We start from the raw sequence: 13,457 nt of genomic DNA, 5'->3' as shown, positions 1-13,457 counted from the left end.
TGTTCTTTCAGTCATTGTCTCCATTTTAAAGAATGGTTTCCTTGTGCTAACAATAGTCTCTTTCAATCCCTGTTGACGGAATTCGTCATTCAGTGTCATTGTATGGATTGGTGTGCATGTACATAAATATGGCATCATGATGTGCAGCTATCTCCTTTGCATGTGAGTGAATGTAGATAATGTCATGATGCGGTTGGTGTGTGCATGTACATAAATATGCCATCATCATGATGCCCCAATGTGACATTCATGTAACAAAGTAACCCATGTGAGTGGAAATAGACTCCATCAGGCATCAGGAAGTGGATTCAAGAGGGGGGAAATGATACATTTTTCATTAATGGCAAAAGTCCTTTTTTGAACCATAGGACAAACGTATAATTTTATGTTATGGGATGAATATAAATTTAGGGGTGAACTAAAATTCCAAGAGAAGAAGAAATATATTTTAAATACAAAATATGTAAAAAATCTAAAATATATAACAATTTTAAATTTTGGACTATTGCACCCGCCCATCGATCGATTCCTGCGTGCGTGTGGATTTTCCTTTCCAAAATATGGGACTAAAGCTCCGAATATTGGTTTAAAATTTAAAGCATACCCTTCAGAATTTGGGCTTTAAAATGGACTCTGGACAATAAAATTTAAAGCCTTTGAGGGATTTCTCCATTGTCGAATGCACAGAGCAGGAGAGGCAATATGTTGTCCACAGCCCAGAGTTTCTTTTTTTTTTCTTTTATATATGCCTAACCCAGAGATGAAAAATGGGAAAACAATAGTTTTATCATAACAAAATTAATAATTTTAGATCTGGAAAATATTTATGAAAAATAAAATAAGTTGAAATTTGAGATGTAAAACTTCAATCGTATTCAAATTAATTGTTCATCTGATGTTCTTTTGTTTAGGTTAAAGTTTATCGGAGGATTATTTTTTCCCCATAAAAATATTATTCAAGGCTACAATTATAATTACAAGCAATAAATTTATATGGTTACCTATATTTTTTTTATCGAAGTTCTAAGCGATTACAATTATAATTAATAGTTACAATATAAAGACAAAATTATAAATACAAGCAACCATTTCATATAACTACAATTAAAATCTACTATTATAAAACATAATATTCTTATTTAAAAAAAATAGAAAATGAAACTTAAAAATACTGAAGTCGTCGTAAAGAATAATGAAAAGGTATGTTTGTGCTCTCTGATTTGATTCAGTCTTATTCATTCTTAAAGATTCTTCCATTTGTTCTTTGGTGGCTTATCATGCCCTAGAGTGCTTTGCTTGCTGGACACGGTGTCCAGTAAATATTGATATTTCTCTTGCTGATTACTTGTTAATTCGGAACTATTGGATTTCAAGATGCAAGGAAAGAGTTCTTTAATTCATTGCTTCGTTAACAAGAATTCTGCTCAACACAGCATACAGTACTGTTTTTATACACAGCCTTAGCAATACAGAAAACCTCCTAACTGACTAACAACCTAGCTTCCAGACTAACTTCTAGAACCTGGACATGCATGAGCTGCATGCATATGCATGGCATTACACAAGCACACTCTTTATTCATGTGATCCTGCATCATTCTCTCAACATTCTCCCTACTTTCTCAACCTTCTTACTGAAAAGATGAACACTTGAATGGAAAGTGCGACGCCTCCTTCCGTTCGACTTGAATCGAAAGTGCCGATGCTTCATTCCGTTCGACTTGAATCGAAAGTGCTGATGCTTCCTTTCGTTCACTTGAATCGAAAGTGCTGATGCTTCCTTTCGTTCTTCTTATTCACCTTCATTTCTTTCTTCTTCATCCTTTTATTCAAGGTTCCTTGACATATTTTTTTTCCCATGGACACTTGGCTGTGAAGCTTTCAAGTCCCACACTTTGAGATAGAAGCAACAAATCATGATGATGCACAATCCAAAAAGCCAGCAATGCAACAGCGTGCAACACATCCACAAGAAACTAGTACGAACAAAATTTCTTTCCAATGACAACAAGAAATTGAACTCCCGACAAACTCTAAATGTAAACAAACTACTCAAAAAAAAAAAACTCTTAACAATTGACCATACCATTAGCTTTCAAGATGTGATCCTACTCCATGTTTAACGTGTAAAGGTGTAACGTCTTAATCTGATTAGCTAAAATCTTGCAGCACATTTCTGTTCCAAGGTGAATCCCATAGACTTTGACACCTTCATCATTGTCTTTGATAGGCTCTAAGGCAGCAGTAATCTCATCATAAAATAATTGAGTAACAATCAGATCAGCTCCTGCATCAACATTTCTCTTCAAGTACGCAAGATCGTTCTGATAAGCTTCTGGTGTCGCTACACCGTTATCTCCTATAGCATAAGGATGAGCCTCTGGATAACCGGCAACCGTTATGCTAGAGTAGTCAACCATGGCAGAGATACGTTGATCCAGAATCTGCATCGCGTTCCAAAGCACATTCACGTGTCTCAACGCTTGTACACCCGCGTACAAAGTCGATAAAATTGCAATCGCCAACAAATACATGTATTCTTTGTAATTGTCAAAATTTTGCCAGTCACCGTGCTTGTTGCTAGCGGTGATTATAAAAGAGAGCAAAGAGAGGAAGAAAGCGAATCCTCTGGCGATCAAGGACATTTTCTTCAACAATTCGTCCCTCTTCCAATGCCTGGTAATGGAGGAGATGTCGTACCCAACTCCCGGAGTGGGAGTCTCCACTGTCGTCTTATTCTCCGCCTTCTGAGCATCCTCTTTATCCTTCTTCTTGCTCTTCTCCTTGACAACCCTCACGATCGCCGCCACCTCCTTATGGACGTTCTCTTTCACGAGGAAATCACTCTCTTCTGCAGTGAAATCGAAAACCTTCTCCAAGAACCCAACAAGATTCGCTAGATCCAAGCAGGCAGTAAACGATGCCGGTTTAGCAGCCGTTGCCGCTGCCGAAGGTGCCAATGGAATTTTCTCCTCCTCTTCCATGCAACGGAAGAAAAAAATAATGTCAGGACCGTTTGGCGAATGATACCATATTGGATTTCAAGATGCAAGGAAAGAGTTCTTTAATTCATTGTTTCGTTAACAAGAATTCTGCTCAACACAGCATACAATATTGTTTTTACACAGCCTTAGCAATATAGAAAACCTCCTAACTGACTAACAAACTCATAACAACCTAACTTCCAGACTAACTTCTAGAACCTGGACATGCATGAGTTGCATGCATATGCATGGCATTACACAAGCACACTCTTTATTAATGTGATCATGCATCATTCTCTCAACAGGAACTACTTGCAGGGCATATCGAGGAAAAGAAGAAGATGTAGAGGATGAAGTGGTAGAGATTAGGTCCGCACACTGAGTCAATGAAATTTGCTCAAAGAGGTGTAGTGATGCAGATATTCACTGATAGTATCACAAGCTTATGTCATGTAGGTTTAACAATAATTTTATCTTTCCTAATTATTGCATTTTATTTGGACTTAGCGCTTCGATCTTAGACTCTAAACTTCAACAACAACAAAAAAAACTCTCCATAATTATTTTCGGTCGACTACCAATCTTTATTATCTGAGCGTTCTATCGCTCGTACTACTGATCGAAGATCGGTACATGGTTTTAAAAAGGTATAAGCTAATCGAATAGCTTTCAGTTGTGAATCGTTATTAACAATGGGTTAATCCTATAATTAATATGCTTTAGACTTTTCGCTATGAAAAGGACTAAAGAATGTTGGCAAAAACATACATATAAGGCCAAAGGCAGAGACATTATGTCCCCTCATTTCCCAAGAAAACATATATATATATATATATATATATATATATATATATATATATATATATATATATATATATATATAAGCCGAACTCATATCATTAACTTACGTAGTTTCTTTGAAAATTAAGGATGTGTTATGATGAGATCAGTGGGGTTTTGTAGCACAAGCAGAGCCAAGAGTTTGATAGTTGACATAACGGCTTGGAGCTGAGGAATGGCGAAGGCCTTTTGGCATGCAGCCCTTTACTTGGTTGTCATGGTTAACCTTGCGCTTGTGATTCAGTAGTACTAGTGGATTGATCTTCACATAATCAATGGAAGCAGGCCTCATTGTGCTGGGAACACTTGATGGGATATAACGACCGCCCATAGCGACATCCCAAGAAGAAGAAAACATGAAGAAGAAGAAGACGTATAAGAAAATGATGCAGCATTTTGTGGCAGACATTGTGGATGGCTGGATGCAACTGTTTCTTCGGTTCCTTTTGCGTGTCTTGTCGTAGAGAGGATTTGTAAAGAGGGAGGTGTTATTAAATAGGCTTGTGAGTAGCTGAAAATAAACCATAGGGTAACTAATGACACAAGTCATGGCATTAGGTTCCAAATTGATCCCATGCTGAGTTGGTGAGGTGGGTTGGCTACCTCTTTTTACTGTGCTAGGTATTGGGATGCCCGTGAGATTCTTTTATTGCTTCATATCAAATGCCCTTAATCTAGTCCTACAGAGTTTCTTCAAGTAGTTAAATATTTCAATCTGGACGGTTAACATGAAATCCAATTACTAGTATCCTCATGTTCAAGCTTCAACTAATAATAATTAATAAACTTACATTTTAATCCTAAAAAATGTATTTCTAGTCACCAATAAAAGAAATAAAATAGATGTAGAACGGGATAATAAACGTTTTTTTATTTTAGATTTTTTTATTCATTTTTAAATTATTGTATATAATTTAGATCTTTTATAATATCCCCATCCCTGAATACTATTCTACATTTTTTCATTTTTTTCATTTTTTTCATTTTAGTTTCTTTAACAGTTCAAGTTTTTTTTTAAAAAACAATTTAATTAAATTTAAATGGAATTAGAGAGATATTAGATATGGATGAGTGTATAATAAATTTTTGATAATTCTAATATAAGTTGTTCCCATAAAAATTACAATTCAAAAGAAAAAAAAGGTAACAATAAATAATATTCATAAACCGAACAATAATTTTGTTGGTTATACTTGGGAGCGGTAACAGAGAGAAGCTGAAGCTTCTTTAAATTCTGGTGTTGATTGTTGCCTGCCTCTTCATCAATGCCAATAATACCAATCGTTGGGTAATATTATTGTCATTTAACAGTCCACCCAGAAAGAAAAAAAAACATATGCATCTTCTACTGGGATAAATAAGGAAATCAATTACGAAACAACTAGAAGTGAATCTTCATATAAACTTGGTGGTTTTCTTGTTGATGGCTGCATTTGATGAGTTGATGTAATGTAGTCAGTCTTTAAGCTCAAATCTCCATTAATGAAAGATAGCAAATTTCAAGCATTACGTAAAAGCTTGATATATCTGGGTTACTTTTAGTCATCTAAAGCTGAAATCTTACAACTCTTGCTCTGCTTTAATGGATACACTAAACATATATAGGACACTTGTCCAATATATTTGATAGGCGAAAATCCAAGCTAACCTACACAAAGGCTGTTAATCAAAACCGTGAAGATAACTCACCTATATCGCCTTTTGTTTTCATGACAAACAATTATTTTCGTGTTCATCGGGTATAATTAATATGGGGCTGGTTGGCAGTGTTGTTACCAAAACAAGTAACCGGTGGAGTTACTTATTTAGCAGTAGGTGAGAGAAGGTGCAGTGTTAAATGAACGTAGAGAAGGGGTCCTGATGTCAAAATTTAAAGGATTTAATGTTTAGTGGCGTTGACATTTATTAAGTTCGATGCGTTTACTTTGCGGGAGTAATTTCTGAACCAGTCCTGCAGTTTTCCGGGGGTGCAAATTGGAGACTAGATTCACGTTTTGTCTATGCATCGTAACGCTTCTTGCCCATGTATATTGAATGGCTGTCTACAGTTTGTGCCCCTTCAAATAAGTGCATGCACATTAAGATTTGAAGTTTGAACATTAAAGCTATATTCAGTGACAACTTAGTATTGTAATTGTTAGGTATGTCGATTTGGATGGCACTTTACGAAATTATATTGTTCATCGAGGGCGAACATGGAATTTTACACGATAGCGTAGATAAGAGACTTGAGACTCGAAAAAAAAAAACAGTTGTTCTGTTCACTTAGGACTTAGCTGAAGTAGAAGACCCTTTCCAAATGGAGCTCTCATTTCACTCTTTAACGTTCGCATCCTACTGCAAGAGTAAGTCTCAACAAACTATAGGCTCTCATTTATTTATATGCCTAAGAATGAGTAATGGACCTTCCCCCCCCCCCCTTATTATGAACTTAACCAGTCAAGCTTTATGGAACTACTTGACAGTGATTAGTTGTTGTAGATGCACTTAAATTTTGAAGCAATTAGAACCCCTCTAATGAAAAATTGACAATTACCCGTTAAAGAGTTCCACAGGGTTGTTGCTTTGTCTGAATATATGAATTTCTATGGGTCAGCTGCGGGTAGGTTTCTGACTTTCTGGTGTTGTTTAAAAAAAAAAAACTCCATTGATCGTTCATTGTATTCTTTATGAAATAAGGTTTGTGATTTAATGGTGCAATTACTTGAGCTACTGATGGTTGCTTGAATTTGGTTTCTAGTTGTGGCTGGTGAAAGGAACACAAATAAGGTAGGTTGGGTGTGGAGACACTAGGGTTAGTGTTTGTTGGAGATTATTGTTTCAAGGTGAATTCTTTCATTGGATGGGTGGAGTGAATTCTTTGGTTTGAATCTTCTGTTTTACACTTTTATATCTAGAGCTTAGATGCTTTTGAGTAAGATGGAAACAAGTTTCATTTCCGCTGCGAATTGGACTCTGGTTTCCTGACTATTCTGTTCTTTAAACTGGATTTGATTAGAAAGCTTGCGTGATATTTAGCTAGCAGATTTATTGTTGAAGACAATCTCTATACAGTCTGCATTATTTTCATTTCATGTTATCCCACAGAAGGCAGTTTACCCGTGTTGTTGGAGAGTTATGTGGTTGATGATTTTGATGGATGAATTGTGGCAAATTGTCAATTTGCTTGAGCTAATTTGATTGATAAACTCTGGATGATATAAAGTAAAAAAGTTATGGTCACGTAAGCTTTATCCCTGAACAGTTTATGTAGATAATGGTACAGTATTTCCTTCTGATGCTGTGCAGCATTTGGAGATTCAAGGTCAAAAGTCCAGAGTGCACTAGATTATAGAGCCTGCTCCTTGATTAATGTAAAACCAAAAGAACATAGACAAAAATTATCCACACGATCTCCGGCGTTGTCAGAAACGGCTGCTTCAGTAGCTATTGCTGCAGCAGTTGTGGGCGGTGCAGTAACATTTCTTGCTAAGAGAACCAAATGTTGACGAAAACGGGTAAAGAAAACGAAAGAACACGAGAATTTTACGAGGTTCGGCAATGTGCTTACGTCCTCGGTGCCTAGGCGGCGCTAGAAGTTTTATTCAATGATTTTTTAGGTCTAGGTTACATCTCTATTTATAATAGAAAACCCTGGTACATAATTACAAAATCAACCCTGTACCGTACCGCGGGGGCTGCGCCCCCACACCCCCAACCCACATAATTCGTAACCCCACAACGAGACTTTTTATGAGCCATACATAACAAATCTCCACCTTGGCGAATATCCTGCCCCTTGGAAACTTCAATGTGGGTTGGGTTACCTTGCTTCTTTAACAACTCGAAACATTCAACAAGTCCAAGCAATGCTTGAACTTGTCTGTCGTAACTGGCTTGGTGAACATATCAGCGGCATTCTCATCAGTATGTACCTTCTGAAACAAAACCTCTCCAGATGCAACCAACTCTCTGATCTTGTGGAACCTTACATCAATATGTTTAGTTCTAGCACGATACACCTGATTCTTAGCCAAGTGAATAGCACTTTGATTATCACAAAGCAACTGAACTCCACCTTGTTGAACACCCAACTCCTTCACTAAACCAGTAAGCCATAAAGTTTCTTTTGCAGCTTCAGCCGCTGCCATGTATTCAGCTTCAGTTGTAAATAGTGCCACGACAGATTGAACAGTAGACTTCCAGCAAATAGGCCCTCCACCAAGAGTAAACACATACCCTGTCGTAGATCTTCTATTATCCAAGTCACCTGCATAATCTGAATCCACATATCCTACAACCAAAGGATTATCCCGCTGACTCCCAAAAACAATTCCATGTCCCACAGTACCCTTTAAGTACCGAAAGATCCACTTGACTGCTTCCCAATGTTGCTTACCAGGTTTAGACATGTACTTACAAACTTGACTAACAGCATGAGCTAAATCAGGACGAGTACATACCATCGCATACATCAAGCAGCCAACAGCATTAGAATATGGAACCTTTGCCATATCTTCAGCTTCCTTATCTGTCTTGGGGCACTGTTCTGATGAGAGCTTAAAGTGATTCGCCAATGGAGTGCTAACTGGTTTTGCGCTGCTCATCGCAAACCTTTCTAGCATTTTCTCAACATAACCCCGTTGAGATAGCCGCAGTTTCCTTGAGTCTCTGTCCCTGCAAATTTCCATTCCAAGAATTTTCTTTGCAGCACCTAAATCTTTCATATCAAATTCCTGACTCAATAAAGTTTTCAAACCGATAACATCATCCATGTTCTTCGCAGCAATCAACATATCATCAACATACAGTAATAGAAAAATAAAAGAACCATCATCAAGGCTCTTAACATAGACACAACAATCATACTCACATCGGTTGTAGCCAATCTTGATCATATAGGAGTCAAACCGTTTATACCACTGTCTCGGAGACTGTTTCAACCCGTACAAAGATTTCTTCAATCTGCAAACTAAATGCTCGTTTCCAGGTTGAGTGAAACCTTCAGGTTGCCGCATGTAGATCTGCTCCTCTAAATCACCATGCAAAAAAGCAGTTTTAACATCCATCTGCTCTAAATGCAAATCCCAACTAGCCACCAATGCAAGTACTGCTCGGATTGAAGTGTGCCTGACCACAGGAGAAAAGATTTCATCATAATCAACTCCTTTCTGCTGTGAAAAACCCTTCGCTACCAAACGAGCCTTGAACTTCTCCCCCTCTTTTTCTGTTACTACTGGTTTCTTCTTATACACCCATTTGCAACCAATCGGCTTCTTACCCTCAGGAAGGGGAACTAACTCCCATGTGCGATTGTGATTCAAAGACTCCATCTCCTCAACCATGGCTGCCATCCACTTGTCGTTTTCCTGACTAGTAACAGCATCATGAAAAGTAACCGGATCATCACTGCTAACAATAAGTGCAAAAGATACCAAGTCTTCAAAACCCAATCTGTTCGGAGGCTTTATATTCGTCCGTCTCACCCTGTCTCTGGCGAGACTATAATCCTGCAAATCATCCGTAGTGGAACCACCAGAAGTCGGTTGAGAAGTTTCTGGTTTCTCAACTGGAAACTGCTCGAAATCTACCACTGTCGTGTCTTGCTTCTGCTGCAACATAGACTGTTCATCAAAAACGACATCTCTACTAATCACAACTTTCTTCGCAACTGGATCCCAGAACTTGAATCCTTTGACACCTTTCTTGTAACCCAGAAAAATGCACTCCTTCGATTTTGCATCAAGTTTGGATCTCTCATCAGCAGGTACATGCACATAAGCAGGACAACCAAAAATCCGTAAGTTATCAAAACTAACATCATGACCAGTCCATACCTCTTCTGCAACTTTCCCAGCCAGCGATGCCCTTGGCGATCTGTTGATAAGGTAACACGCCATGTTAACAGCCTCAGCCCAGAAGTGTTTGGGAAGCCCCGCATTCAACCGCAAACATCTGGCTCTTTCATTCAACGACCTGTTCATTCGTTCCGCAACACCATTCTGTTGTGGTGTCTTGCGCACTGTAAAATGTCTCTGAATACCATGCTCCTTACAGAATTGTAGGAACTGTGAATCTGTGTACTCCGTACCATTATCAGACCGCAAACACTTGATTTTTCGTCCTGTTTGGTTTTCTACCTCAGCTTTCCACAGCTTGAACTTCTCAAAAACTTCAGATTTCTGTTTCAAAAAATACACCCAAACTTTCCGTGAAAAATCATCAATAAAAGTAACATAGTACCTAGATCCACCCAAAGACAATGTCGTGGAAGGCCCCCATACATCAGAATGCACATAATCAAGAATCCCTTGAGTTGTGTGCTTCGCAGTCTTGAAACGGACTTTAGTCTGTTTACCAAGAACACAATACTTGCAAAAATCGAGCTTACAGCTTTTGACACCATGCAACAAGTTTCTCTTGTGTAATTCTGCCATACCACGTTCACTAAGATGAGCAAGGCGCATATGCCACAATTTTGTCGTATCATCACAGGACTCAACAGAGTGAACTCCACCTGCAACGGTACTCCCTAACAATCTGTAGATATTCCCTGCAGTCATCTTGCCTTTCATCACAGTCAATGCTCCTTTAACAATCCGAATGGTTTCCCTATCCTCGTCAGCCTTAGGGATAAAACCATTCTTGTGCAAAGTGCCCAAGGAAATCAAATTCTTCTTCAAGTCTGGGATATGTCGAACACCACTCAACGTCCGAACGGAGCCATCGTGCATCTTAATTCTGACATCACCAATACCAACAATATTGCAACATCGATCATCACCCAAATAAACCGAACCAGAATTAACCGGCCTGTATGTCGAAAACCATTCCCTATTTGGCGTGATGTGATAAGAACATCCAGAATCAAGAATCCAAGCATCCGTCAATTGTGTCGTTGAAATAGAAAGCATATCACCCTCACTGCAATCAGAAGTATCATCCTCGACCACGTTCACAGACTTGGATGAGCCATCACGCTTCTCATCGGTCTGCTTTTTCAACTTCGGACAGTCTCGCTTCATATGTCCCGCCTCCTTGCACTTGTAACAGTGAATCGTCTTCTTATCCCTGGATTTGGATCTGGAATTCCGCTTCCCGGACCCTGTCTTCTCTGGCTTCCGTCCACGATCTCGATTACCCTTGACATATAAGCTATCGGCTTGAGAGCTTTCCCCTGCATTCTGCTTCCGCTGGTTGTGAGCCAACAAGGCTGCAGTAATCTCCTCAACGTTGATAGTCTCTTTCCCATATGTAAGAGTAGTCACCATGTGTTCGTAAGAGGAAGGCAACGAACACAACAGAATCATCGCTCTGTCTTCATCTTCAATTTTCACATCAAGCCGAGCCAGATCAGAAACGATTTGATTGAAGACATTCACGTGTTGCGCCAAATCGTGATCGTCCTGCATCTTCAGCCCATACAGCCGCTGCTTCAGATACAGTTTTGTCGTTAAGGATTTGGACATAAACTGACTTTCCAACTTCCTCCAAATTTCGTCTGGAGACGATAGATGCATGACGTGATACATGACCTCGTCCGCCAAGCATAATCGTATGGTTCCTGCCGCTCGCTGCTGCAATTCTTCCCAATCTTCCTCATCCATCGACGCCGGCTTTGTAGGTCGCAAAGCCTTCAAGATCCCTTGCTGCGCCAATAGATCCTTCACCCTCGTTTGCCATAATCCGAAGTTACCCTGACCATCGAATTTCGCGACTTCGAATTTTGCTCCTGACATCTGATACCAATTGTTGACGAAAACGGGTAAAGAAAACGAAAGAACACGAGAATTTTACGAGGTTCGGCAATGTGCTTACGTCCTCGGTGCCTAGGCGGCGCTAGAAGTTTTATTCAATGATTTTTTAGGTCTAGGTTACATCTCTATTTATAATAGAAAACCCTGGTACATAATTACAAAATCAACCCTGTACCGTACCGCGGGGGCTGCGCCCCCACACCCCCAACCCACATAATTCGTAACCCCACAACGAGACTTTTTATGAGCCATACATAACACCAAAGCCTCTGATGCAACTGAGGTTAGTACTTCAGGTTTCCTCAAATTTTAGAAACTTTGGTTTCAAAAACATCGAAACAAGTAAAATTTTCCTTTTGCTTCTTCACCTTTGTTTTTTTCCTTTTAAATTGAAGGTTCCTTCGAGACCTTGTGAAGATTGTGAGGGTTCCGGGATCTGTTCAGAGTGTAAAGGTGAGGGATTTGTGTTGAAAAAAATGTCAGAAGAAAGTGCTGAAAGGGCGAGACTGACTGCAAAGAATATGGCCACTCGATACACAGCAGGGTATATCTATATATTTCCTCATTATTTCTCCCCCTGTACTGTATGTATTCATATTGGTTGAGATGTTATGTTTGAGCATTTGAGCTTTAATCTTCATTTCAGACTTCCCAAGAAATGGAGCTACTGTACAAAATGTTCCTCCACTCGATCATGTACTACCTGTGGTGGCAGTGGAAAGTTAAGCTAGCCCACTAGTTTTGCTCGAACAGCAATGTTGTTTTTGGACCAAAATGTTGCTGCCCCATAGCCATTGAAGATGAGAATCAAATTTCAGCAAAGGTTACCTTTAAGAAGATGTATATAACTCTCTTTCAGAGATCATATAAATAAATAACTTAATTTCATCCATGTACGTAAGCATCAGTTGGCAATCTTTCCAAATCGAGTGGTTCCGGGAGTCGGAGCTAGTAGGAAATAGTCCTAGATCTCAGGAAAAAAGAAAATCAAGATTCCCTTTGATTACTGTAAATAATGCCACCTCTGGATTGTTCATAGCTCAGTTGAACAGCGAACAGCGATATAACCTCCGGCGTCCGCCACAAACGACATGCAAAAGTCGGTGGGAGCCCATTAACATGATAAAAAATGCGCAACCATAACGAGGTCGCAAAAAGCACCCGTTACCAGCCTTGAAAATATACTTACGGAAACAGAAGCATTCCCAGCATCTTGTTTCTTTGAATTGTGGTTGTCACGGATAATGGGAACAAGGGGTGCTGCAGCAAAGGCGGAGACCAAGCAAGTGAAGAAGGAGATCCAGGATAAGTGAAAAATTCTCATGTGCAGCATTTATTATTTATTTGTAATAAAATAATCACTCCAGCCCGTTTTCCCCCATTAAATTGATGACATTGCAAATTTGCAATATTAATAAAATTATTAATTTTTAATTTTACTCTTAAATTATTGTTAAAATATCAAATAAGTCATTAAACAATGATTTTATATCTAGTTTACTCAAAAGTTTTCAAATTTCTAATATTTTTCCCAAATAGCCACCAGCATCGTATTTCTTTCCACCTCTCCCACCTCATCAGCTCTCAAACCTAAACGTAGTCCTCTTGACTTAGTCAGTATCATAATGTAGGTCATGGATAGCAATTATCAATAAGTTCATTCGAAAGTATTAGACCAATAAAGCTCGCATGGATACGTGTAATTTGAGAAGCACCAACGGCAAAGAGTGTTTTACCTGAGACCAGTATGAGATCCATATGCTGCAGATTTCATGAGTTACGCGTGGATCGGACAAGGCGTCAACCCAGGGTAGATGAATCGTTCTTTCCTGGTTGCAGCAAGACAAAGCAAAGAAGAAGAAAAGAAATTGAGATCAAAAGGCGTGTACATCCATTAT

At 38.9% G+C, this 13,457-nt stretch overlaps 1 protein-coding gene across 1 annotated transcript; it reads left to right on the top strand.

The window, feature by feature from the left end:
• The first annotated feature begins 6,037 nt into the window (after positions 1 to 6,037).
• On the top strand, positions 6,038 to 12,536 carry LOC120191494. The gene is made up of 6 exons (XM_039194434.1): positions 6,038 to 6,168; positions 7,112 to 7,306; positions 11,826 to 11,842; positions 11,955 to 12,103; positions 12,206 to 12,340; positions 12,374 to 12,536. The coding sequence occupies exons 1-5, from the start codon at positions 6,123 to 6,125 to the stop codon at positions 12,288 to 12,290; spliced, it is 492 nt and encodes a 163-aa protein (XP_039050365.1). The 5' UTR covers positions 6,038 to 6,122; the 3' UTR covers positions 12,291 to 12,340; positions 12,374 to 12,536.
• Positions 12,537 to 13,457: the final 921 nt, after the last annotated feature.

This window comes from Hibiscus syriacus, unplaced genomic scaffold, assembly GCF_006381635.1.
Source record: "Hibiscus syriacus cultivar Baekdansim isolate YM2019G1 unplaced genomic scaffold, ASM638163v2 tig00116970_pilon, whole genome shotgun sequence".
Taxonomy (NCBI): Eukaryota; Viridiplantae; Streptophyta; class Magnoliopsida; order Malvales; family Malvaceae; genus Hibiscus; species Hibiscus syriacus.
Note: the sequence above shows the minus strand (reverse complement) of the source record. Positions and strands in the feature narration are given on the sequence as shown.